The following is a 27,294-nucleotide window of genomic DNA, read 5'->3' as shown; positions in this document are numbered from 1 at the left end:
CCCAGTATCTCTACTTGCACATTCATCTTCTGCACATCTATCACTCCAGTGTTTAATTGCTAAATTGTCAATTATTTGCCAATACGGCCTATTTATTGCCTTACCTCCTGAATCTTACCTCATTAGCACTCACTGTATATAGATTTATTTCTATTGTGTTATTGACTGGACATAGTGGCTGTGTTGTTGTATGTGTCGAACTGCTTTGCTTTATCTTGGCCAGGTCACAGTTGTAAATGAGAACTTATTCTCAACTGTCCTACCTGGTTAAATAAAGGTGATTTAAAAAAAACAAACCCTGTTACCCATGTTGCCCTTGTAACCCTTGTTACCCCTGTAACCCTTGTAACCCTGGTCCTCCTGTTACCCAGTTACCCCTGTTACCCTGGTCCTCCTGTTACCCAGTTACCCCTGTTACCCTGGTCCTCATGTTACCCAGTTACCCCTGTTACCCTGGTCCTCTTGTTACCCAGTTACTCTTGTTACTCTGGTCCTCCTGTTACCCAGTTACCCCTGTTACCCTGGTCCTCCTGTTACCCAGTTACCCCTGTTACCCTGTAACCCTTGTCCTCCTGTTACCCAGTTACCCCTGTTACCCTGGTCCTCCGTTGCCCAGTTACCCCTGTTACCCTGGTCTTCCTGTTACCCTGGCCCTCCTGTTACCAAGTTACCCCTGTTACCCAGTTACTCCTGTTACCCAGTTACCCCTGTTACCCTGGTCCTCCTATTACCCTGGTACTCCTGTTACTCCTGTTACCCAGTTACCCCTGTTACCCTGGTCCTCCTGTTACCAAGTTACCCCTGTGACCCTGGTCCTCCTGTTACCAAGTTACCCCTGTGACCCTGGCCCTCCTGTTACCCAGTTACCCCTGTTACCCAGTATCCCTGTTACCCTGGTCCTTCTGTTACCCAGTTACTTCTGTTACCCAGTTACCCCTGTTACCCTGGTCCTCCTTTACCCAGTTACCCTGTTACCCTGGTCCTGTTACCCAGTTAGTCCTGTGAACCTGCCCTGGTCCTCCTGTTACCCAGTTACCCCTGTTACCCTTGTCCTCCTGTTACCCAGTTACCCCTGTTACCCTGGTCCTCCTGTTCCTCCTGTTACCCAGTTACCCCTGTTACCCTGGTCCTCTGTTACCAAGTTACCCCTGTGACCCTGGCCCTCCTGTTACCCAGTTACCCCTGTTACCCAGTTACCCCTGTTACCCTGGTCCTTCTGTTACCCAGTTACTCCTGTTACCCAGTTACCCCTGTTACCCTGGTCCTCCTGTTACCCAGTTACCCCTGTTACCCTGGTCCTCCTGTACCCAGTTCCCCTGTTACCCTGGTCCTCCTGTTACCCAGTTACCCCTGTTACCCTGGTCCTCTTGTTACCCAGTTATCCCTGTTACCCTGGTTCTACTGTTACCCAGTTACCCCTGTTACCCTGGTCCTCCTGTTACCCAGTTACCCTGGTCCTCCTGTTACCCAGTTACCCTTGATACCCTGGTCCTCCTGTTACCCTGTTACCCTGGTCCTCCTGCTACCCAGTTACCCTGGCCCCCCCCGTTACCCAGTTACCCTGTTACCCTGGTCCTCCTGGTACCCAGTTACCCCTGTTACCCTGGTCCTCCTGTTACCCAGTTACCCCTGTTACCCTGGTCCTCCTGTTACCCCGGTCCTCCTGTTACCCTGGTCCTCCTGTTACCCAGTTACCCCTGCCTACTGTAAACATTTAACTGCCTTGTGATGAGTAAGTAATCCATTTATTATGGAACTATAGTCCATAATGATAACTCTTTATATCCTAACTCTATCTGCATGTTGATTAGTTGGTATTTATGCTGGTTGTGACTGCTGCAGTGCACCCTGAGAGTACTCTCTTCTAGGGCTGTTTTGGTGACCTCAGTAAAATTCTACGTGACCGTTTGAGTCACGGTAATTCTCTCTTATGCAGTCTGGACATGCGTTAGTAGTACTCAACTCACCTACAACCATCAGGACCTAATGGCCTGGTACTCAGGGCTCTATTGTCCCCTCCATCAGGTCTTAATGGCCTGGTACTCAGGATCTATTGTCCCTCAACCACTCTGACATCAATGCAAAATCCATCGAAAATCACATCAAACCGCTTATCATCAAAACAGTATCATGCTTTTTTAACACTCACCTCACTGTGATTCATCAGTTTGAAGAAAGAAGTTCAACAACAGGTTTGTAACTAAGTGGAAAACATGGTTGTTGTGGATGTTGTTTCAAAGCCTAACACAATGAAATGTACAGCAGCTTTCTAAAGTGCAGTGGCGGTTCTAGACCATTTCAACTGGGGGGGCCAAGCTGGGGCCAGTTGTTACTGTTAGAGGGGCCAGTTACATTAGACGTTATGTTGTGTATATCGTTTTCATTTCACTGCATTAGCGGGCAAAGACCATGTTCATAATCATTCAACAATTTATTTGCATTTTCTGTCTAATAACGGATGTAAAAATACTCCACATTTAGGGGGGGCCACAAGGGGGTCCAAAATTGTTGTCACAGGGGCACTGCCCCCCCCCCTGCCACCCCCACCCACCCCCCCAGAACCGCTAGTGCTAAGTGATGATTCATTCAAAACACTCAGATGCATATTGGAGTTTAGGTATAGGCTATAGAGCCCAAGCCTGAAAAAAAACTTTTACTAAAATAATGATTGTGCCATTATTACAATATATAGCCTACCGCATATTAGACATGGCAGGAAAAACATAAAATAAAGACTGATTTAAGTTATCTTTGGTAATAATTGGTCTAGCCTAAATTAAACAAATTCAGAGTTAGCCTATAATTATAATTTATTTTAATTTGGTTTGAATAACCTAGTAATAGGGCATTTTTATATAGTTTCATAATAAATAGGCTGAAACATACCTTTTGCTCCAGAATATGTCGCCACCGTGTGTCTCGTTCTCCCCTCTCTCCGTTCCAATCTCCAATGCGCAGAGAGGAGGGCTGTCAACAGTTTAATGAATATGTTTTGTTTTGAATTTTTTTTTTACTATCAATGTTCCCGAACAGATTTCACTTGGTTTCCCAAATTGGAGAATATTACCTGTCACACAGCGAAATAAACCGGAGCAGCCTATCCACATGAGTGAAAAACATACAGGCAGGAAACGGCCTCCATCGTTATCCAGTGCATTACGGATGACATGTTTTTTTTGTCTGTTCCTGTTCCTGCCCATTTGATTAATGGGTCATTCTAAATCAAAACAAATGTTATATATTAGTAAAGACGAGATTCAATTGAGGATAGTCTAATGGGTGAAAATATGATCACTTGATGAGAGAACCACCGTGTGCAGGCCTGACATGCTGACCACACTGCCTTGCATGCGCGCGTATGTTGATTTCGTCCACCCCCATCAGGGCAAGCAGGTTGAGTATCCAAAATGAACTCTGAACCAACTATATTATTTTGGGGACGGGTCAAAAGCATTAAACATTTATGGCAATTTAGCTAGCTAGCTTGATGATGCTAGCTATTTGTCCGAATATAAATATTCGGTTGATATTTTACCTGAAATGCACAAGGTCCTTACTCCAACAATTAATCCACACATAAAAGGGTAAACCGAGTTTGTTTCCAGTAATCTCTCCTCCTTCCGACTTCTTCTTCTTTGGACTTTATATGGCGGTGGGCAACCAACTTTAAGGTGCATTACCACCACCAACTGCCCTGGAGTGTGGACCTCAGTTCATCTTTCAATCACTCACGTGGGTATAAACTCGTAAAAACCAATGAGGAGATTGGAGAGGCGGGATTTGCAGCGCGCCAAGCATCACACATAGAACCAAGTTCTATTTTAGAGCCTGGCTACGCAGACACTCGTTGACGTGCGTGAGCAGTTTCAACTAAATTATTGAATAACATGTATGTGAGGCAAGGATCAGAGCGCAAGCGTTTTTTGCGACATTCTCTAGTCATCAATAGTCTATAGTCGCACCATTCAACCCATATATGTTTTGATTTCTAAGGCTTTCTGAGGTTTGTATCATTCACGACTAAAGTTGCCAAATAACTCAAAATCTAGCGTATAGGACCTGTTTCAATATATCACTTTTTCGCTTAACATAGTCATTTCATATGCTCACTCTCGCTCCGGAATGGGGACCAGTAGGTACTGTAGGTTAGGGACTTGTTGTGTGACAGAGTGTCATGCCTGTAGTAGACTACAGAGAGGGTTTATGAATGGGGGGATTCGGGACAGTATGGGGTTGTTGTGGGCAGAGATGGATGGGGCTCTATGGGAGTGCCAGGGGCAGAGGATTTTCTTTGAGATTGTGGGGGATCCCCACCACGGAGAAGTGAATACAGACTGTCCTTGCTGTTAACCACCTCCCTGTCTCCATAGGGACAAACGACAGAGGCAGCCATTCATCTCTGAAGTCCATAGAGTAGGGACTTTAAAAAAATGACTGCTCTGTTCCATTTGGGTAGTGACAGGAGTGGAGGTGCTATAGCAGCCTGTCCGGCTGTCATTGAGTTATCCCCAATGCCATCTCTGAGGAGGACGTGTGTTAACAAGGGCAGGTTAAAAGGGGTTCCTTCTTTTTTATTTCTTTTTATTTCACCTTTATTTAACCAGGTTGGCTATTTGAGAACAAGTTCTCATTTACAACTGCGACCTCTACAGGGAGTTTGTAAGGTGTTTGTCTACCCTCTACATTTTGCCTTCAGTACAGTGTTGGGGCAAGGCCCTACAATTACACAATACTGAAATAGAGCTGGAAATAGAGCTGGTTTTTGCTGCTAAGTGATGTGAGGACAGGCTAAGTGAGCAGGTGGTGCATCCTTCTACGTCAAATGCAGCGTGTCTTTCCGCCTCCCTCTCTGTTATACAACAAGCTCCTTCAGGGCAGTGCACAAAACATCCCACACTTTTCTTGTACAATATATGACACACTTCTTTTGTAGACAAGTGTAGAGTAGACCCATTTATTCTCACTACCAGTTTCCCCCGTCGATAGGGGGCCTTGCTGTAAGTACAGGGACCCTCAGGAGCGGTTCAGTTCATTATAAGCAGGGCCCGCGTGACATAGTCTGTTTGGGTTGACCAGGCTACAGAGGAGATTACATATTGACTGAGCGGCCCTTTTGAAACACTAGACATATTCTCCCTGGTGAAAGAGTAGTTGATTCAGTGCTGGGTCACTGGTACTCACCCCCTGGCCCACAAGACAGAGTACTATAACCCTATAACTCTTCTCCTTCTGCTATTCTTGTACACATACAGATATACAGTATATATAATATCTATTAATACACCAATACACGCAAATCTAAAAAGTAAAATAATTGAATTAAGAAATATAAAAATATTAGGATGAGCAATGTTGGAGTCTGGAGTGTATATTCATATATAGATATAGATATAGATATATAGATAGATATTTACACTCCGGACTCCGACATTGCTCTAATATTTCTATATTTCTTAATTCAATTATTTTACTTTTAAATGTGTGTGTATTGTTTTGTATTGTTAGATGTTACTGCACTGTTGGAGCTAGGAACACAAGCATTTCACTACACCCGCAAAAACATTTCATTAGACTGAAAGAGGGCCATTCAGGAGGGGAAACAATAGTAGTCATGCTTTCCTTTCATCATCTCAAGCCCTCCCTCCTTTCTCATTGGCCAAACTCACTTTACTTCCCGCCCCTTAATTTCTCTCCTCTCTCATGGCTCCGTCGGTCATGCCTATTCTGTCAATCATCCCCTCATGTTGTGGTGTTTTGGGAATTAACGCTTAGGTCCTAATCCGCAGGGTAATCTGCCTAGAGTGATATGTGAAATGTAATCTTCATTTCTTCCTTCCCAGGCATTTAGGATCTATTTATAGCCCCAACAACAATCTTTTATTAGGTTCAGGACCCGCAATTATACAGAGGGAAACACTAGTCTTTAGCCAATTGAACTGGGACCAGTTGGTATATCTGACGTCTTGATATATCCTGAGTTAGTCTGTGGACGGATATGTTCTGATCTAGGGTCAGGTCTTATGGGTGCCTGGAAAGGAAATGCTTGGGTGGTATCCAGATTGTCATACCAATCAAATCGACCTTGTGCCGTAATGGGATATTCCTGTAATACCGGCACTGAACACAAGGGGTGCTATTTTTCAAAACCCACTGAGCCTTAGCCAATGCTAACAAGTATATATAAATCACATAGAGAATGCTAACTAACGCGCATTGCAAACACTTTTATACATTCTCCGACCCTAAGTATTGCAGGACAGATATCCCAGCTCATAACGTTATACCAAGTAACAAAAAAATTATACTCCCAGTTTGCTGCACAAAACAAATATTAGACAGCAAGGCTTTTGATCCAGGAAGGAATTCTCTGCTGTTACCAAGCACCGATTGATTTGGAAGAAGCTAATCACTTAGCTAGATAGCTACACTAGCTACTAAATTAGCAAATTAAGGCTTAACTGCAGAGCATTTAAGCATATTTTAGACATATTTTAAGATATTTAGCTGGCAAACATTTAGTTGTGAATTCTATACTGTAATTACATCACCCATGGCTGCCACAACAGTGAGTGACTCACAAGGCTCCGGTCTCTTCGTCATTGTGTTGCTCGTAAACAAACAGCACGTGACTGGGGACTATTGGCAAGCTTCAAAGGGAAAAATTATGGTGACAGTTGAAATGAAGAAAGCAATGTTTTTATCGCCTAACGTATTACACAAGTTGACTACAGTTATTTACTTAAGTAGCTACAAATATTCAAATGTTTAAAAAAAATAAAAATAAAAATAGTTTCAACGGTATTGACGGTATTGAAAAAAAAATATTTCCAAATGTCCTGGTATACGGTATATACAGCTACTGTGCCAAGCTTAATAGGTGGACCTAGCCATACATACGTCTCAGCAATGCCTGACTCTGCTGTTCTGGGGACAGTTACATTCAATGAACAAAATCCCACACCACACACCAAGCAAACACCAGATTGCTACACACACACACACACACACACACACACCCACACACACACACACACACACACACACACACACCCACACACACACACACACACACACACAGACACACTGATAGGCTTTATTAATACCACCAGGCCTACATAGTAAATCCTGGACTGGCCCTAGTCCACCACCATCGTGACATGGCGCAAATTCTAACCTCCAGTAGTGGCTTTGATATTTCTATCAGTCACCCCGTCAAGTGAGAAAGTAGACAACACGGTTTCACAGCCAAGAGGAGAGAGAGAGAGAGAGAGAGAGAGGGGGAGAGGGAGGGAGTGAGAGCGAGAGAGGGAGAGGGGCACCGTTATGTTATGGACCTTGAGGTACACCCAGTCTCTTCTCTCATTCCTTTTTTTCTTTTTGTGTCAATCCTCCATTTTGTATTGAAGCTGACCTATCTTCTTGTGTGTGTCCCCCTTCTTGTCTTCTTCCTCAGAATGGGCTCAACGCGTTGCACCTGGCAGCTAAGGAGGGCCATGTGGAGCTGGTCCAGGAGCTGCTGGAGAGAGGCTCGGCTGTGGACTCGTCCACCAAGGTGGGTTCCCTTACCGTTTCTACCGTACAGTATGTGAGGCTAGCACAGGTAGGTAGTCTATTGATTCATCCACAACTGAGTAGAGGCAGATTTGTGAAAGACTGTTAGGAGCTTGAATTCTGGCCAGGTTTTACAATGATATTTCTCTCAGCTGCTCTTGGACTTAAGATTCATAATCAAGTGAAAGCTCTCCAAAGATGAATTCAGGTTTTGTTTTTCTTCAGATGTGAAATCGGATAACTGTGCACTGTTTGTTTTGTTTTTGGCTTGATGTTGTACATTCCAACTGGGATAAAATCTTTTCAAACAACCCAAAAAATGGGATGCATTTCTCAGAAAAGTCTGGTCTTTTCAAGGTATCGGTCTCCAAATTAGGACCCGAAACGTGGATAAAGTGTCACACACGGGGTTAACCAGGTCAAAATCCTGAACGGCTGTAGTCCTACATAACCTGACTCATAACCTTTCACCAGTGAGACTATATTACCATACCCAGGGCAGTCAGCCATATCCCAATGCCCCCAACACTCAATGTACTGCAACCTAACTGTAACCTAATGCTGTCACATGACTGTGCACTCTAGCTTCAGAGTACTGGGGTTTGTAGCAGGAAGGAAGGGGATACTGCTAGTTTCAATTGGGGGTAGTAATGCCAAGCTGTGGAATGGAGAAGGCCTATTCCTTCTAAGCAACATGTTTGGGTGTCATGTGACTGTTAGATTTACAAAGTAGATTCAACAGTTATTTCTTATTGTTTTTTATTTCACCTTTATTTAACAGGTAGGCAAGTTGAGAACAAGTTCTCATTTACAACTGCGACCTGGCCAAGATAAAGCGAAGCAGTGAACACTACAACAACACAGCGTTACACATGGAATAAACAAACATACAGTCAGTAATACAGTAGAAAAAGTCTACATACAGTGTGTGCAAAGAGGTAGGATAAGGGAGGTAAGGCAATATAATAGGCCATGGTGGCGAAGTAATTTATAATTATAATAGCAATTAAAACACTGGAATGGTAGATGTGCAGAAGATGAATGTGCAAGTAGAGATACTGGGTGCAAAGGAGCAAGATAAATAAATAAATACAGTATGGGGATGAGGTAGTTGGATGGGCTATTTACAGATGGACTATGTACAGGTGCAGTGATCTGTGAGCTGCTCTGACAGCTGGTTGCTTAAAGCTAGTGAGGGAGATATGAGTCTCCAGCTTCAGTTGATTTTTGCAGTTCGTTCCAGTCATCCAGTCAGAGAACTGGAAGGAAAGGCGGCCAAGGAAGAATTGGCTTTGGGGGTGAATATACAGTTGGTGTTTTTGCCTCGTGGTGGTGTTTGAATGGCTGACATGGTGCCATTTGAGGTGCCTCTCCAAGTAATTGTTTAATACTACTCTATATCCAGGACTGGCTCGTCTTGTGTTGAGCATCATTCACTGGGTGGTGTTTAATTGTTTTTTACTGTACATTACTAATTTTAAGTGTGTATTTTGACATCCCAATAGGCCCTACACCAAACTTGAGGTAGATTGTCACTGAAACAAGTGTCTTGACGTGACTTGTTAATCACTGTGTTCCTAATTAAAAGCATTTAGGGATTAATCCCAGGCTGTTGCTGGCATGAGTGCTAACTCCCATTATCTCTGGCTGCTCTGTGTCACAGCATCATTAGGAAGGCATTATCCCCTGGCTGTCTGTGTCCACAGCATCATTAGGAAGGCATTTTCTCTGGCTGTCCTGGTCACAGCATCATTAGGAAGGCATTATCCCTGGCTGTCTGTGTCACATCATCATTAGGAAGGAATTATCTCTAGCTGTCTGTGTACTGGCATCATTAGGAAGGCATTTTTCTCTGGTGTCCTGTGTTCACAGCATCATTAGGAAGGCATTATCCCTGGTGTCTGTGTCACAGTATCATTAGGAAGGCATTATTTTCTCTGGTTTGTCTGTGTCACAGCTCATTAGGAATGCATTATCCCTGGTTGTCTGTGTCACAGCATACATTAGGAAGGCATTATCCCTGGCTGTCTGTTTCACAGCATCATTAGGAAGGCATTTTCTTTGGCTGTCTGTGTACCATCATCATTAGGAAGGCCTTATCCCTGGCTGTCTGTGACACAGCATCATTAGGAAGGCATTTTCTCTGGCTGGCTGTTTCACAGCATCATTAGGAAGGCCCCCTCAACTCCATCACTGAGCCATGGGTGTCTGTGGATATGCCTGTCTGTCTGGGTTGTCAGTGATGGATTGAATGAATGATGATGGGTGATAAATGATGAATGGGAGTTGCTGTAGAGTAATTCGATGGCGGGTATGACCGTCATTTGTGTGGTAACGAAAATGTCATAACACTAATGAGGGAGGGAGTAGGGTTATAGTTAGTTGTACAAGGTTTGATCAGAGTGCCAATTATGAGTGTGATATATACTGTCTCTATTTTTCGTGGGACCCTCCCTTGTGCATGATTTTTTTTTATGGGCCTAATATATAGTAAACAAAATGTATTACTTTTTAATTTGGCCATGAACACAACCAGTCATGATGTTTCATCTTATTGTCAACAAATTATAAGTAGGCTACCTGCACATGTTCGTCCACTCCAAAATAATTCCAGCATTCAAACAGTCCCGATTCGCGTCATTTGATAAATGGAAAGACCACATCTGTTACAAAACACCAAAAAGTGTGATGACATCTGATGATTATCTCTGAGTGTAATGACATCTGATGATTATCTCTGAGTGTGATGACATCTGGTGATTATCTCTGAGTGTAATGACATCTGATGATTATCTCTGAGTGTAATGACATCTTGATGATTATCTCTGAGTGTAATGACATCTGATGATTATCTCTGCGTGTGATGACATCTGGTGATTATCTTCTGAGTGTAATGACATCTGATGATGATCTCTGAGTGTGATGACATCTGGTGATTATCTCTGAGTGTAATGACATCTGATGATGATCTCTGAGTGTGATGACATCTGGTGATTATCTCTGAGGTGTAATGACATCTGGTGATTATCTCTGAGTGTAATGACATCTGGTGATTATCTCTGAGTGTAATGACATCTGATGATTATCTCTGAGGTGGTTATATACACACAAAAATGTAATTATCTTTGGATAGTCAGATTAATATAAATAGTTTGATATAAGCATTTACATGCTTTTCAAGAAGAACGATTTCGCTAATAATCCTGTTTCCATGGAGACATCTGAAATTAGGCTACCTGATGACACTCTGCAGAAAATGACCAATCAAAATAAACATTCTATCACAGCGAACATGTGATTTTTGGGAAGCACATGCGCAGATCTGGGTGGGCATCTGGACACCTGGGAGGCTATGCTACAAGCCACGAGTTCACCAGCGCTGTCATTGCCAACCTAGCCGTCTGAGCTAGCCGTCTGAGCTAGCCTCATACTGGCATCTCTGCAGCTCGTAAACGTACACTTTATTTATTTACCTACTGTCTGCACTAATATCACTCAATATATTCAATTACAAAACATTCTATGTTAAGGACCGATTTTCCATACAGCAGAGTTTTCAGATATTGTAATGCCGATGAACCTTTTTACTGCAGTGGGCTAACTCAGGGTCACACAGAGTGATTCTTGGTAGTCTTAAACAAAGTATAAACCTCACACTTGGTTAGTGGCTCAACAAAAAGAAAGACACCTGTACCATGTCAGATATTAGAGTTGAATGTATTCAGTTTTGAGTTTGCATCCCAATATTACACTTTATATACATCACAGAAGACTGAAATATAACCAAAACTGGATTTTTTGTTGTAAAAAAAACAAAACAAACTTTATTAATGGGGACATTATGAAACATTGAATAACATTCCACCCCATGATGCCAAACGAGGGCAACTTTGGCTATGGTGTTATGTGTTCTAATATTTGAAGTAGATTGCTCAGAAAACCAGGTTGTTTAATTCAGCGTATGCTTACTTCTATTTTGACATTACACCGATTAAGAATAGCAGAGTGACGGTGTTTACATGATTATTAGCATAATCTGCCTACTGCCATAATCAGTTTAATATGAAATTATTAGTGTGCATGTAAACAATACTTACAGGGGCTACACGTTGTAGTCGGAATTAATGAATGCATCTCGTTGACAAAAGGACCTTTTTTTTGTAGAAAGAAAAGTTGGGACACCTGAAAATGGCTGAGATATGTGACTGTCCCGGGATGTGAGGCCACATGGAACAAATAAGAATATTGGGGGTAGCGGCGTCACTGTAATAAAGAATTTGTTCTAATTAACTGACTTGCCTAGTTAAAGGTTTAAATAAGAAAGGTTGAAGGTTAAATAAAGATGAAATACAAAACTGTAATAGTAATACATGTTCCTGTATTTATTTGTGTTTTTAGGCCTACTACAGTGGCAAAGCAGTTCTCTGTCATATATTCATGATGTGATATTCTCCTTCTGTCTGAGGTGAAACGTCAACCTCTTGTTATGTGTTTTAAATCCTTTAGCAACTCAACCCCCCAATGCTCCACGTTTTCCTTGTCCTTAAATACTGCTAGACGTACTGTCTGTGTGTTCTATCCACCAGAAAGGGAACACAGCCCTCCACATTGCCTCTCTGGCTGGACAGGCCGACGTAGTGAAGATGCTGGTGAAGCAGGGAGCATGAAATAACTCTCAGTCTCAGGTAAGAGATACCGTAGCCAGGCGCAGCTGTCTTGCTTTCGTCTCTAATCCCTACCAAACTGATCAGGATTGCTGTGTGCCCATACAATGCTGTGGATATACCTGGCTATGGACATACTGGTGGACATATGGGCTAAGCACACTGTCTGATGTGCAAGCAGTCAGATGATGTTGTATTGATTGATGCTCTACAAAATGGTGTCTATCCCAAAATGATTGTTACCTGTACAGTTGTTGTTGTTAGGCTCTAAGGTCTAATGTTGTTGGGTCTCAGAATGGCTTCACTCCTCTGTTAAATGGCTGCTCAGGGAACCATATAGATGTGGTTACGTTACCTTCTGGAGAACGGAGGTAACCAGAGCCACCGCCACAGAGGTGAGGACGGAGTGTGTCTTTATGGCAGTCGTTGCTTAAAGTCACATTTGACATAAATATCAAGATGTTACCACCACCCTACCATTTTGAACAATTTGTTCTGTTTTGAATAATTACATATCACTCTATCCATCACCATTGTTTGTCTGTGGCTATGCTAACCTTCTCCCTCCCCATCTCCTCCCTCCTCCAGTATGGCTTCACCCCCCTGGCCATCGCTCTCCAGCAGGGCCACAACCAGGGTGGTGTCCGTCCTGCTGGAGAATGACACCAAGGGCAAGGTGCGGCTGCCCGCCCTGCACACTCGCCCGCCCGCAAGGACGACACCAAGTCAGCAGCGCTGCTCCTCCAGAACGACCCACAACGCCGACGTCCAGTCCAAGGTACAGCTGGAGGGAAGGGGCTTACTGGTAAAAACAGGCATCTGTGTCATTGGGTTAGCATGTGTCTGTGGTGCTAGGACCATGTGTTGTTAATGGTGGAAGGAAATATAATACAGTGTGTTACAGTTTAGTTTGTCCAGCACTTTGTGGGTGTATGGTATAAATAAGAACACTTTTTAATAGCTAATGGTTGTAAGGAGACTGCGTCAGGGTTGGCATTATTTCCTGTCCGACCTGTCTGTCTGTCTGTCTGTCTGTCTGTCTGGTCTGTCGTCGTTCGTATGTCTGTCCTGTCTGTCGCGTCTCTCTCTCTGTGCATCTCTGTCTCTTGTGCATCTCTGTCTCTGTGCATCTCTGTCTCTGTGCATCTCTTGCTCTCTGTCTCTCTGTCTCTCCTCTTTCTTTCTCCCTTCAGTGTGAGTGCCTGCCACGTGTTCCTTGGTCCTGCCACTAACCGGGCCTCTTACTCTTCCTGTCTTACCTGTCTGTCTTGAACCCACTCAAGGCCCTCCTCCCCCCTATCACCTCGCTACCGCTGTGTTTATGTCTAGCAACTGTATGGACTGTGCTATTGTCCACAGGTACCGTATTGTTGAATATCAACAATTTAAGGGCCTTATGCTGCCCCTTGGGGGATGTACTGTGGAAACGGCGTGGGGTGTGAGGGAATGGGCTGTGGCTAGAGTGAAGTGCAGTTTCCCCTTGAGGGTTTTGAAAGACAGTAGCCTAAACTGAAATAATATTCAATAACTGTCCAAAAGGTCTCCCTGCAGCACTGCTGATTTTCGTAGCTGGTTGACCAGTTAATGTCATTGATTGGCCAACATCCACTCACCTGCATTACCCAGGCCTGAATCAGTCCTTTTCATTGATTGATGATTGTTTGACTTTTGTGTTAAACAGCTGGGCACATGTAAGTTTAAAACCAATTGAAAGGACAAAGAACCCCAGAGGATAAAACATAACATCGTATTCCCAATGTGGTCCTCGGTGTAGGACGACAACAGGAGGTGAAAACTATTGCAGTGTTGTGGTTCACCAGTCGTCAACAGCCGCGCGCTGTACACACATGGCACACCAGTTATAATTGATGTTGTCATTGAACGTAAACATTGTCCTTGGTGTCGACCTAATGCTAACGTTATGAAATCATATTACCTCATGTATGAGGCCATGACATGCTGTTTGCAGCTCAGCTGTTTTCATGAAATACTCTGCACCGTGAGCCACAGGGGAGACCCAGAGGAGGGTGGATGAAGAGTGCAGCATGCCAACACACTCACGTTCAACTCACACACCTCTTCACAACACACCCACTATCGCACACAACCCACTATCACACACACGCCCACTATCACACACGCCCACTATCACACACGCCCACTATGGCTGCATTTACACAGGCACAGCCCATTCGGATATTCTTTCCACTAATTGGTCTTGTTGACCCAATCACGTCAGATCTTTTCACATCAGATATTTTTCAGAGCTGATCTAATTTATCGAAAGATCATTTAGTGAAAAAATGATAAACGCAAACATGAAAGTCGTCTGACTTTACCGAATTAGTTTGGAAATCACCACCCGTCTTAAAGTCTTACTTTGAATTGTAAAAACACTATACATTTGCAACTCTCTAGTGAGTTTGGCCTTGTGGCACAAATGGCTGCCATGCATCACTTTTGGCTGTTGCATAGCGACAGTAAGGCCTGCTCATAGATAATAGTATGTGTACAGTATAGCTCCATGGCTTGCTTCCCTCATTGTAAAACATCGGAAGGTTTTTTGGATGAAAAGATACTATAAAGCATACACAGTTTAGCGATAAAGCAGTTTTTTAAGAGAATCGTACCACTCTAAGCCCGTTGCCAGTATTCTTTGTACTGCGTAACTACCCTGAGCTCTGAGCGTCTGTACGACTGTGGTGTGGAAATATCTTCTCAAGTCTTTCCCTTCCTCGTCGCTACTGCTCAGATGATGGTCAATAGGACTACGGAGGTATAACCACTATGTCCTACCACTCCAGCTTGACCATAAATCACTTTTCCTGTTTGTCTTTTGCCCTTCACCACTTTTATTTCGCTCACGTCTATAGCACTGCACGGTGGCAAATAGCCGCGGGTCTTTTGATTTTGTTCTGTAATGCCAATTATAAACTGGGTGGTTCAAGCTCTGAATGCTGATTGGCTGACGCCGTGGTATAATCAGACCGTATACCATGGGTATGACAAAACTTTTTATTTTTACTGCTATAATCACATTGGTATCCAGTTTTAATAGCAATAAGCGACCTCAGGGTTTGTGGTATTTGGCAATACACCACGGCTAAGAGCTGTGTCAAGGCACTCCGCTGTTGCGTCGTGCTTAAGAACAGCCATTAGCTGTGGTATATTGGCCATATACCACACCCCCCCAGGCCTTAAGTACGCATGGCTTTTCTGTTGATATAAAACAGCTGATATATGGTTTTTCACACCTCAGTAGTGTGTCTTCAGTTTAGAAAATGGTTATCTGTTCATTTTTTAACTTTGTGCGTACTTTTTGACTTCCTTTCTATTTTGATATTGGTTGAGTCTCTGTAGTTTATTGATGCTATGACAAGCTCAGCAAGCTTGATTGCTGAAAACCTCCAATACATTTCACCTCTAATACAAAACATTTCACACGAAGATGATAGACTTTTCATATGATGAATAAAGCTTTGTGACAGGGTGTTTGTTAACATATAGAACACCTATATGTTGTGTTGCATGCCATCAATTTATTTATTTATGTTATTGACAAAACACACATTTTTTATTGTTATAATGAGGTCAGGAGTGTCACATTTTTATAATTACAAGGAGCTTGAGATTAGATAAAGAAATATATCAATGCAAATATATGTACATTATTCTTGCATTCAAACATGTTTTTATGCAGTATATTATAACTCCCCAATGCAATATCATGATATTACATCAATCCAAAAGTATCCAGGTGCTTTGCAAATAATTTGCAGGACCAATAGCATGATGCTCCTGTCTATTTTAATTTGCACCATTATCAGCTATCAGCTTTAAATGTGTAATTTTGAATCATCGCGTAGTCTACAATTCTTCACACTTTTGTAAATAATGTTTTCACATTAAATCGGACCATGGCTTTCAGAATGGAAAGGTAAGCCAAGAATTTCACAATACTCCAACCGCTCTGATTTCTCTCTGATTTCTTAGAATTCCTACCATGACAATATGCAGTACAGTGACATAGTGCACTTTGGTGTTGATAAAAAATACAGTCATGTTTAAATAAAAAAAATAAAAATCCTTCTCTGTCCTGTAAATGTGTGCTTAACTAATACTGTATCAGTTGTTTGGTTGATATAACAGTCTGTAACTAATGTATGTCTATTTGGTTTTTATTTCCTTCATTTATTCATTATTATTATTTATTAAATGTAGACACTATTGTTTCTATTTTGTTTCTGACTGTAGGATCACCAGTTGCAGGTGGAGATCTTTCTGAGTTTGTGTTTGTGTGTATGCGTACACAACGGAATTGTGTGTACGTGCGTAATCGAATCATGATTTTCTGAAACTGAATTTAAGATTTCTTTCCTTCCTTTCATCTCTTTGGTTTCCTCCCTCTTCAATTTCTTTTTATATTTTCACTATTCATTTCCTTTTCTTTCTTTCTTTTTGTTGACGTGATGCGGACTGCTGCATGCTGGGATGGTGGAGGTCAAGGGTGAAGGGTCAGATTTGGGGTCATGAATGAGTCTACTATCTAACCCCACTCTCCTCTGTCTCTCTCTCTCCCTCCCGCTCTCTGTGTCCGGCCCCCTGTGTTACAGAGTGGATTCACGCCACTGCATATCGCTGCCCACTATGGAAACGTGAACGTGTCCACCTTACTGCTGAACCGTGGGGCGGCTTGTGGACTTCACAGCCAGGGTGAGTAGTGTACCATTACCTCTACCTCTGATCTGGAGTCAGCTGTGCCTCCATTGTGCCACATGGTCCTGGGCACCATTAATATAGACCTTTACTGGGACTAGTGCACAGTTTGTATGTAATAGGAAGGGCTGCCCACACACTGTGCCAACCCTGCACAGAGTCCAAGAGCCATAAACAACAGGAGACTTTAAAACACGTACACACGCGCTCTGAGCGAGTAGAGTGTACTGCTCTTTAGGAACCCACAGTCTGCTAATTATATGCTTTCTAGGACAATGACGCAATCCGCCTCAGCACTTCCTCTTTCTCTGAATCATCATTTCAATGTGTCTCCATCAGTCACTCAAGGGAAGACGTACTGGACTGTACAACCACTCAGACAGAAGAGAGGAAACCAGGAGAATGGTTCCTGTCTTTTTTAGGAGTTGAGACCCAAAGACAGAGACAGGGGACAGTGGTCTGTTCAAGCTGAAAGGTTACTTTAAGGTCACAGACTCAAGCAGTACTCTTCTTGACTCTCAGACCTGTGTGTGTGTGTGTGGTGTGTGTGTGTGTGTGTGTGTGTGTGTGTGTGTGTGTGTGGTGTGTGTGTGGTGTGTGCGTGTGCGGTGCGTGTGTGTGCGTGCACATGAGCATCCGCGTGTGTGTGTGGGAATCTTTAATTTGCAGAAACGTAACACTCAAAACCCCTGTAATTTCTGCTATGTCACACTTTCTCAGGTGATTTTAGTCACAGTTATCCTCACAAAGCTGTGTGTCCCGCAGTGCTTTGGGCCAGGCGATCAGCTTTCACATGGTCAGGATTTCACAGACAGCAGAGGAGTGCTGGACACCAAGACATCAGAACACATCCTAAGAGGATGAATGAACAGGAAGACATTGTCAGCAATTCATTCAATTAAAACTTATTGTCCCAGCAGGAAATTCATTGAGGCATATTAGAAAGCATGAACTACCCCCACTGTCTGAAAAACAACATTAAACCTAATAGAAACTGTGTTCTGGCCAATTGTCTACAGTAGTATTGTGGTTATATAACGGTAACTAGCACACTTTTTTACATCGCGCTGTTCCGTACAATTTACCTTATTTTAGCGCCCAAAAACATAATACTTCCATGTCAACTGTAGTATGAATAACATTGTAAAGCACAATTTCTCCCTTTCCAGCAAAATCAATGACGAGACCTTCATGCTGCCCATCTCTGCATGATTGAAGAAGGCAATGAGCTCCGGCGGATTTTAAAAATGGCGGGTGGGAAAGCGAAACCTGCTGCGTGATTGTGAAAGGGGGAGAAAGTCTTGTGGGAAACAGCTTTTTTTTCAACCCGATCTGTCCAACTTATCACCTCTAAAATGTAAATAAGGACACTATAAAGAGTTGATATAATGTGTCATTACATACCTGTTTGAAGGTTTTGTGTTGAATTTGAATGGGTTTTTTAGGGCGGCTCCAAAGTTATCTTCAGAAGTAAACAGCGACTTTTGAGAGTCATGATGGCTTGCAGTGATGATGCAGAAAATGAATGCATTCAGTTGGTACAATTGACTAGTTATCCCCCTGACCCCTTACCCTGTCCCTTTCTTGTTTTAATCTGCGAGAGAAGCGCACACACCTGGTGGAAAGAGGCTGTATGACACAGAATGAGTTGCATTATGAATGCTCTACGGTGCGTCATGACACCTCACAATTTAACGTACAGCGTCAGAGGGGTCCGTCTTTTTCAACTTCTCTCCAATACTATCGGGCATTACCATGTCAGTCAGTGCTTGAATAGAATCTAGTTCACATCCCGGATGTTGATGCCAACACTGTCGCTACAGTCGCTACATTCGTTTTCATTGCAGCCCTCGTTTGAATGCCGTGATTGCGCACATTTGTACGGAATGGGTTAGTCACCGTTACCATTAGTTAATTTGTTTATTTAGATTTGAATGTGTCTTCCATTGTGTTCTATTTGTTTCAGAATGGGATCACGCCCCTCCACGTGGCCTCCAAGCGTGGTAACACTAACATGGTGCGCCTCCTACTGGACAGGGGGTCTCAGATCGACGCTAAGACTAGGGTAAGTCCACGCACACACACACACACCACACACACACACACACACACACACACACACACACACACACACACACACACACACACACACACACACACACACATACATACATACAGTACACTAAAAGAGTTACTAAACCCAGAGGCACAACATCCCGAGACTTCTGGGAATGTTTGCGAAACAGACCAAACAGACCAGATTGGGGTTTGGGGTTGGTTGTTAATTTTCTGGAAATCTAAAGACACAACCTAGATTCAAGCCAATGTCTTAAGTAGTTTGAACATGTTATAACTCCAACCTCGTGAACGTGACAAACTGACACGTTTTTGTCAAAAACAACCTTTGATTTGTGCCTTTGATTTGATGGCCTGCACATGACGACCGTTAGACCCGATGAGCTTAGTTAGCCAACGTCGCCATGCCATCGCATACAAGTGTGATCAGGGATTTCTATTGGAGAAACAGTTTCTATTATCTTCATACTGTACTGTCTTTGGTACATACACACACACACGTGCACACACACACCGTTGCCATGTGTGTGTGTGTGTGTGTGTGTGTGTGTGTGTGTATTCTTACATTTGTGTACTGTATAAGTGTGCCCACTGTTCATACTCTATGTGGGTGTAGGATGTATTGATCAGTATGAGAGAGGGTCAGTGAGTGTGTACGTATGTAGGATGTATTGATCAGTATGAGAGAGGGTCAGTGAGGTGTGTACTGTATGTAGGATGTATTGATCAGTATGAGAGAGGGTCAGTGAGTGTGTACTGTATGTGGGTGTACTGCATAGCTGCTGGATGTGTGTGTGTGTGAGTGTGTGTGTGAGTGAGAGCTGCAGATCAATGTATTTACAGCTAGCCCACTAGAGAATAACTTGCTGAGCCTTAACGCCCTCCATTTGACCCGCTGTTATTCCTGTGTCCTTGGCCGTTTTGCTGCTCAGTCAGCTTACTGAATTAATTTAGGGCAAAAACCACTCTCCCTCCTCTCTCAAATAACTCCATCACTATACCTCCCTCAGGTAGCCTGACAATCAATCCATATTTCGTGTCAGAAAATGTCATTGTTTTAATTATTGCGATTGATATTTGTGTCTGTTACCAAGGTATTGAATCCTATTACACAACGAGTGGGTCTAATCCTGAATGCTGAGTGGTTAAAACTGCATTCCAGCCGGTGTCTATTCCACAAGTTACCACCGGCTAAATCTATGATGTTTAAATGCCTATTTACTCTGTTCCATCTGACTCTGCAATCCACTGTCTCATCAACCCAGCCAGGCAATTTATAAACTTGATCTCCACTATAAAAAGCATCTAGACATTATCTCACATTTCTTTATGAACTAACTTTTAGTTTTCAACAGCAGAGATTTGTATAAACCTTGTTGTCTCTCTGACATTTGCAACATTGTTTCAATATTCAAATTGGATCTCCAGCTGTCCCATAGTAAGGAACGTGTTGGGAGTCGGGATTAGCCAGACAAATCAAATCAAATCACATTTTATTTGTCAGATGCGCCGAATACAACAGTGTAATTCTTACTTACAAGCCCTTAACCAATAATGCAGTTTAAGAAAATACCTAAAAAAAAGTAAGAGGTAAGAATAACAAATAATTAAAGAGCAGCAGTAAATAACAATAGCGGGGCTGTATACAGGGGGTACCGGTACAGAGTCAATGTGGAGGCTATATACAGGAGGTACCGGTACAGAGTCAATGTGGAGGCTATATACAGGGGTGCCGGTACAGAGTCAATGTGGAGGGCTATATACAGGGGGGGTAACGGTACAGGGTCAATGTGGAGGCTATATACAGGGGGTACCGGTACAGAGTCAATGTGGAGGCTGTATACAGGGGGTACCGGTACAGAGTCAATGTGGAGGCTATATACAGGGGGTACCGGTACAGAGTCAATGTGGAGGCTATATACAGGGGGTACCGGTACAGAGTCAATGTGGAGGCTATATACAGGGGGGTACCGGTACAGAGTCAATGTGGAGGCTATATACAGGGGGGTACCGGTACAGAGTCATGTGGAGGTTATATACAGGGGGTACCAGTACAGAGTCAATGTGGAGGCTATATACAGGGGGTACCGGTACAGAGTCAATGTGGAGGCTTATATACAGGGGGGGGGTACCGGTACAGAGTCAATGTGGAGGCTATATACAGGGGGTACCGGTACGAGTCAATGTGGAGGCTATATACAGGGGGTACCAGTACAGAGTCAATGTGCTGGGGCACCGGTGTAGAGGTAATTGAGGTAATATGTATTAAAGTTATTAAAGTGACTATGCATAGATAATAACAGAGGGTAGCAGCAGTGTAGAAGGGGGTGGGGGGGGCAATGCAAATAGTCTGAGTAGCCATTTGATTAGATGTTCAGGAATCTTATGGCTTGCGGGAAGAAGCTATTTAGAAGCCTCTTGGACCTAGACTTTGGTTGCTCTGGTACCTGCTTGCCGTGCGGTAGCAGAGAGAACAGTCTATGACTAGCGTGGCTGGAGTCTTGACAATTTTTAGGGCCTTCCTCTGACACCGCCTGGTATAGAGGTCATGGATGGCAGGAAGCTTGGTCCTGGTGATGTACTGGGCCGTACGCATTACCCTCTGTAGTGCCTTGCAGTCGTAGGCCGAGCAGTTGCCATACCAGGCAGTGATGCAACCCCGTCAGGATGCTCTCGATTGTGCAGCTGTAAAACCTTTTGAGGATCTGAGGACCCATGCCAAATCTTTTCAGTCTCCTGAGGGGGAATAGGTTTTGTCGTGCCCTCTTCATGACTGTCTTGGTGAGCTTGGACCATGTTACAGACAGACAGGCAGCGTTTCTCAGCCTGTCGAAATCATGAATCAGCTGGCATAATTTTTATGGATATATACAAAGAAGTATCAATAGAAAACAGGTGAAACGAAACGAAGTGCAGCTAGTTTACAGTCTTTCCAGCTTCAGTTTGAAGTGATTGTGTTTGAGTTGTTGGCTAGATCCTCTGAACAACAATGTCCTGACGAGAGAGCACATTTTCTATGCCAGGTGAAATTGTGCCTCATTAGCTCGTTGTTATAGATGTATCCAAATAAATGTCACTAGAAAACAGCTTAAACAAATGCAAATGAGGCTACTTTGTTGTTATTCTGGCTGCCCTGTTTGACGTGACTGTAAGTTAGCCATAGTTGGCTTGCTAGCGAAGGGATAAGAACGTTGCCAGCCAGTATGGCAATGGAACATTTAGAACAACGACTGGGTCACGTCCATAGATACAGAACAAAAGACTGAACGACTGGGGTCACGTCCATAGATACGGAACAAAAAGACTGAGCTTCTCTTGCAACTGAACCGATTAGAACGAACGACCAGCCGGCTTGGGTAGCAACCCTAGATTTGTATCGGGGCTATATCTTGTGGAAGGATGAAATAGTATGAATAAATTCATCAAAATAACGTTTTTTTTATATCTGAATATGTCGGTAACCCGTTGTATAAAAGTGATAATGCCCGAGAAGCCAGTATTTGGAGGATATATTGTCCAGAGTTAATGTAAATATTGCATAGAAAGATAATGTGATTAGATCCTAACGTCACTATAACTTCTAATTAACGTCAGATAACAGCAGTATTCTTCCAGTCGGTGCATTACAACACCCATTTAGGCCCTTAATATACTATCCATCCATATATCATATTATATAATGATACATAATGTTGATTTGATATCATAGGTGGATTCAATCAATAAATCAATCAAATGTATTTATAAAGCCCTTCTTACATCAGCTGATGTCACAAAGTGCTGTACAGAAACCCAGCCTAAAACCCCAAACAGCAAGCAATGCAGGTGTAGAAGCACGGTGGCTAGGAAAAACTCCCTAGAAAGGCCAGAAGCTAGGAAGAAACCTAGAGAGGAACCAGGCTATGAGGGGTGGCAATAACAGAACATGTCAAAGATGTTCAAATGTTCATAGATGACCAGCATGGTCAAATAATAATAATCATAGTGGTTGTCGAGGGTGCAACAGATCAGCACCTCAGGAGTAAATGTCAGTTGGCTTTTTCATAGCTGATCATTCAGAGTATCTCTACCGTTCCTGCTGTCTTTAGAGAGTTGAAAACAGCAGGTCTGGGACAGGTAGCACGTCCGGTGAACAGGTCAGGGTTCCATAGCCGCAGGCAGAACAGTTGAAACTGGAGCAGCAGCACAGCCAGGTGGACTGGGGACAGCAAGGAGTCATCAGGCCAGGTAGTCCTTAGGCATGGTACTAAGGCTCAGGTCCTCCGAGAGAGAGAAAGAACGAAAGAAAGGGACAAAAAGAGAGAGAGAGAGAATTAGAGAGAGCATACTTACATTCACACAGGACACCGGATAAGACAGGAGCAATACTCCAGATATAACAGACTAACCCTAGCCCCCCCGACACAAACTACTGCAGCATAAATACTGGAGGCTGAGACAGGAGGGGTCAGGAGACACTGTGGCCCCATCCGATGATACCCCCGGACAGGGCCAAACAGGCAGGATATAACCCCACCCACTTTGCCAAAGCACAGCCCCCACACCACTAGAGGGAAAGCTTGAACCACCAACTTACCATCCTGAGACAAGGCCGAGTATAGCCCACAAAGATCTCCGCCACGGCACAACCAAAGGGGGATTATGTGATTAGAACGAACATAATATCATCATGTTGGTATAGAGTACCCTATTCCCTATATAGTGCACTACTTTTGACCTGGATCCATATGGTTCTGGTCAAAAGTAGTGCAACTATATAGGGAATAGGGTGCCATTTGGAACGAATCCGAGGCTATAGCACAGCTGTGTAATTGCAACAGATGGGTCAGTGTGGGACAGGGTATCAGTTATCACAAACTCCAGTATAATATTCTACTATAACAGTCTGTTTAATCACTATCATATCTCCAGTATAATATTCTACTATAACAGTCTGTTTAATCACTATCATAACTCCAGTATAATATTCTACTATAACAGTCCGTTTAATCACTATCATATCTCCAGTATAATATTCTACTATAACAGTCTGTTTAATCACTATCATAACTCCAGTATAATATTCTACTATAACAGTCTGTTTAATCACTATCATAACTCCAGTATAATATTCTACTATAACAGTCTGTTTAATCACTATCATAACTCCAGTATAATATTCTACTATAACAGTCTGTTTAATCACTATCATAACTCCAGTATAATATTCTACTATAACAGTCTGTTTAATCACTATCATAACTCCAGTATAATATTCTACTTTAACAGTCCGTTTAATCACTATCATATCTCCAGTATAATATTCTACTATAACAGTCTGTTTAATCACTATCATATCTCCAGTATAATATTCTACTATAACAGTCTGTTTAATCACTATCATATCTCCAGTATAATATTCTACTATAACAGTCTGTTTAATCACTATCATAACTCCAGTATAATATTCTACTTTAACAGTCTGTTTAATCACTATCATATCTCCAGTATAATATTCTACTATAACAGTCTGTTTAATCAGGAAAACCTCTGTACTGGCTGGCAGATTGGATAAAATAATAAAACCTGTGTGTATTTACTTGTAAACAACCTCCACAACAACAACAACGACAACTAAACCCTCCCCTAACAGCAGGTCCGTCGTCATGTTTTATTACACAGCTGATTTGAGGGATACAGGGGATGCTGTGTTCGTTCTGCCTGTTGAATCTTCTTTAGTTTGACATGGTCATGTATTTAACTAAGCCTTTGGTCCACTGCTGATAGACATCTACCAAGATACTCAGGGGACGTGAGGAATGTAAGTCCACTGTGGATCAATGAGCATCAGTCTGCAGTGTATTCACCAGGGAATGGAACCAACACCCCTTAGATGGACATGTCATCAGTGCTGTGACCTAACCACTAGGCTACCTAGGCAGCAGGTAACCCAGTGGTTACTAGGCTACCTAGGCAGCAGGTAACCCAGTGGTTACTAGGCTACCTGGGGCGGCAAGTAACCCAGTGGTTACTAGGCTACCTAGGCAGCAGGTAACCCAGTGGTTACTAGGCTACCTGGGGCGGCAGGTAACCCAGTGGTTACTAGGCTACCTGGGGCAGCAGGTAACCCAGTGGTTACTAGGCTACCTGGGGCGGCAGGTAACCCAGTGGTTACTAGGCTACCTGGGGCAGCAGGTAACCCAGTGGTTACTAGGCTACCTGGGGCAGCAGGTAATCCAGTGGTTACTAGGCTACCTGGGGCGGCAGGTAACCCAGTGGTTACTAGGCTACCTGGGGCGGCAGGTAATCCAGTGGTTACTAGGCTACCTGGGGCGGCAGGTAATCCAGTGGTTACTAGGCTACCTGGGGCGGCAGGTAACCCAGTGGTTACTAGGCTACCCGGGGCGGCAGGTAACCCAGTGGTTACTAGGCTACCTGGGGCGGCAGGTAACCCAGTGGTTACTAGGCTACCTGGGGCGGCAGGTAACCCAGTGGTTACTAGGCTACCTGGGCGGCAGGTAACCCAGTGGTTACTAGGCTACCTGGGGCGGCAGGTAACCCAGTGGTTACTAGGCTACCTGGGCGGCAGGTAACCTAGTGGTTAGAGCGTTGTGTGTGTGGTGTGTGTGTGTGTGTGTGTGTGTGTGTGTGTGTGTGTGTGTGTGTGTGTGTGTGTGTGTGTGTGTGTGTGTGTGTGTGTGTGGTTTGAATCCCCTGTGTGTATCACAGGAGGTTGGTGGCACCTCAATTGGGAGGATGGGCTTGTGGTAATGGCTGGAGTGGAATAGGTGGAATGGTATTAGATAAATCAAACACACGGTTTAATACCGTTCCATTCACTCTGTTTCAGCCATTATCATGAGCTGTCCTCCCCTCAGCAGCCTCCACTGGTACTGTATGTATGAACCGTATGGATCTCTCTGTGTGTGTGTGTGGGTGTGCGTGCGCGTGTGTGTATTTGTTTGATGATGACCATCTGTGTGTTTTCTACAGGACGGCCTCACACCTCTACACTGTGCAGCCAGGAGTGGACATGACCCAGCAGTGGAGCTACTGCTGGAGAGAGGAGCACCTATGCTGGCCAGGACCAAGGTACACACACACATACACACATGGACACACTCACACACATGGATGGAAACACACACACACACACACACACACACACACTCACACACACATGGATGCACACATGGACACACACATGGACACACACATGGACACACACACAGACACACACACACACACACATGGAGACACACACACACTCCCTCTCTCTGACAATCTTCTCTCTCTCTCTGTAGAACGGTCTGTCTCCTCTCCACATGTCGTCTCAGGGTGACCACGTTGAGTGTGTCAAGCACCTGCTGCAGCACAAGGCGCCTGTTGATGATGTCACACTGGACTACCTGACGGCGCTGCATGTCGCCGCCCACTGCGGTCACTACAGAGTCACCAAGCTGCTGCTGGACAAGAGGGCCAACCCCAACGCTAGAGCACTGGTAAGACTAAACGCTCCTATACCCACTAATACAATGACTGTCAGTACAAGGACCATTACAGCAGGCCAATATGGTTCCTGGCCATTTTGACCATTTTGTCTCAAAGAGACAGAACAAAGTGTTGGAGTGAAAATAAGATGGCCTCTCATATATGTCTCAACATGTCAACATGTCCCTACATGTGTATGTAGGTGTGTTTCATACATCATGTGTCTGGTGTGTGTGTCTGTCAGAATGGTTTCACTCCGCTGCACATCGCCTGTAAGAAGAACCGCGTGAAGGTGATGGAGCTGCTGGTGAAATACGGAGCATCTATCCAGGCCATCACAGAGGTACGAGACTCTGGTCAATCTGGCCACTTCAGATATGTGTTTTTGAACTTTTTTCATTACAACAAGCTTGGCAATATACACACAAGTACAACTAGACCAGATTACAATATTTACCATGCAACCACTCACCCCTTTACTCTTCAACACTGTAAATGTGGAGTCCTGTTGATGTGGAGACCTGTTGATGTGGAGTCCTGTTGACGTGGAGTCCTGTTAATGTGGAGTCCTGTTGACGTGGAGTCCTGTTGACATGGAGTCCTGTTGATGTGGAGTCCTGTTGACGTGGAGTCTCAGTGACTTGTGTTTTGACCAGAACTGGCTTCACATGCATGAATGGTAATAATACTTGGTAATGATGAAAACTCTCTCTCTCCTCTCTCTCTCTCTCTCTCTCTCTCTCTCTCTCTCTCTCCTCTCTCTCCTCTCTCTCTCTCTCCCTCTCTCCTCTTCTCTTCTCCCTCTCTCTCTCTCTCT

General features: G+C 43.7%; 1 protein-coding gene and 1 pseudogene across 1 annotated transcript in view; both read left to right on the top strand.

Moving 5' to 3' along the window:
• LOC115199220 (ankyrin-2-like) overlaps positions 1 to 841 on the top strand; it is a 96,951-nt gene extending 96,110 nt beyond the window's left edge. The window contains exon 20 of the mRNA XM_029761845.1: positions 584 to 841. Within this exon, the coding sequence (XP_029617705.1) occupies positions 584 to 841 (258 nt within the window). The remainder of the gene's footprint in view (positions 1 to 583) is intronic.
• Positions 842 to 7,216: 6,375 nt separating this feature from the next.
• On the top strand, positions 7,217 to 27,160 carry LOC115199219 (ankyrin-2-like; annotated as a pseudogene).
• Positions 27,161 to 27,294: the final 134 nt, after the last annotated feature.

This window comes from Salmo trutta, chromosome 8 (assembly GCF_901001165.1).
Source record: "Salmo trutta chromosome 8, fSalTru1.1, whole genome shotgun sequence".
Taxonomy (NCBI): domain Eukaryota; kingdom Metazoa; phylum Chordata; class Actinopteri; order Salmoniformes; family Salmonidae; genus Salmo; species Salmo trutta.
This window is presented reverse-complemented; position numbering and strand designations above follow the sequence as displayed.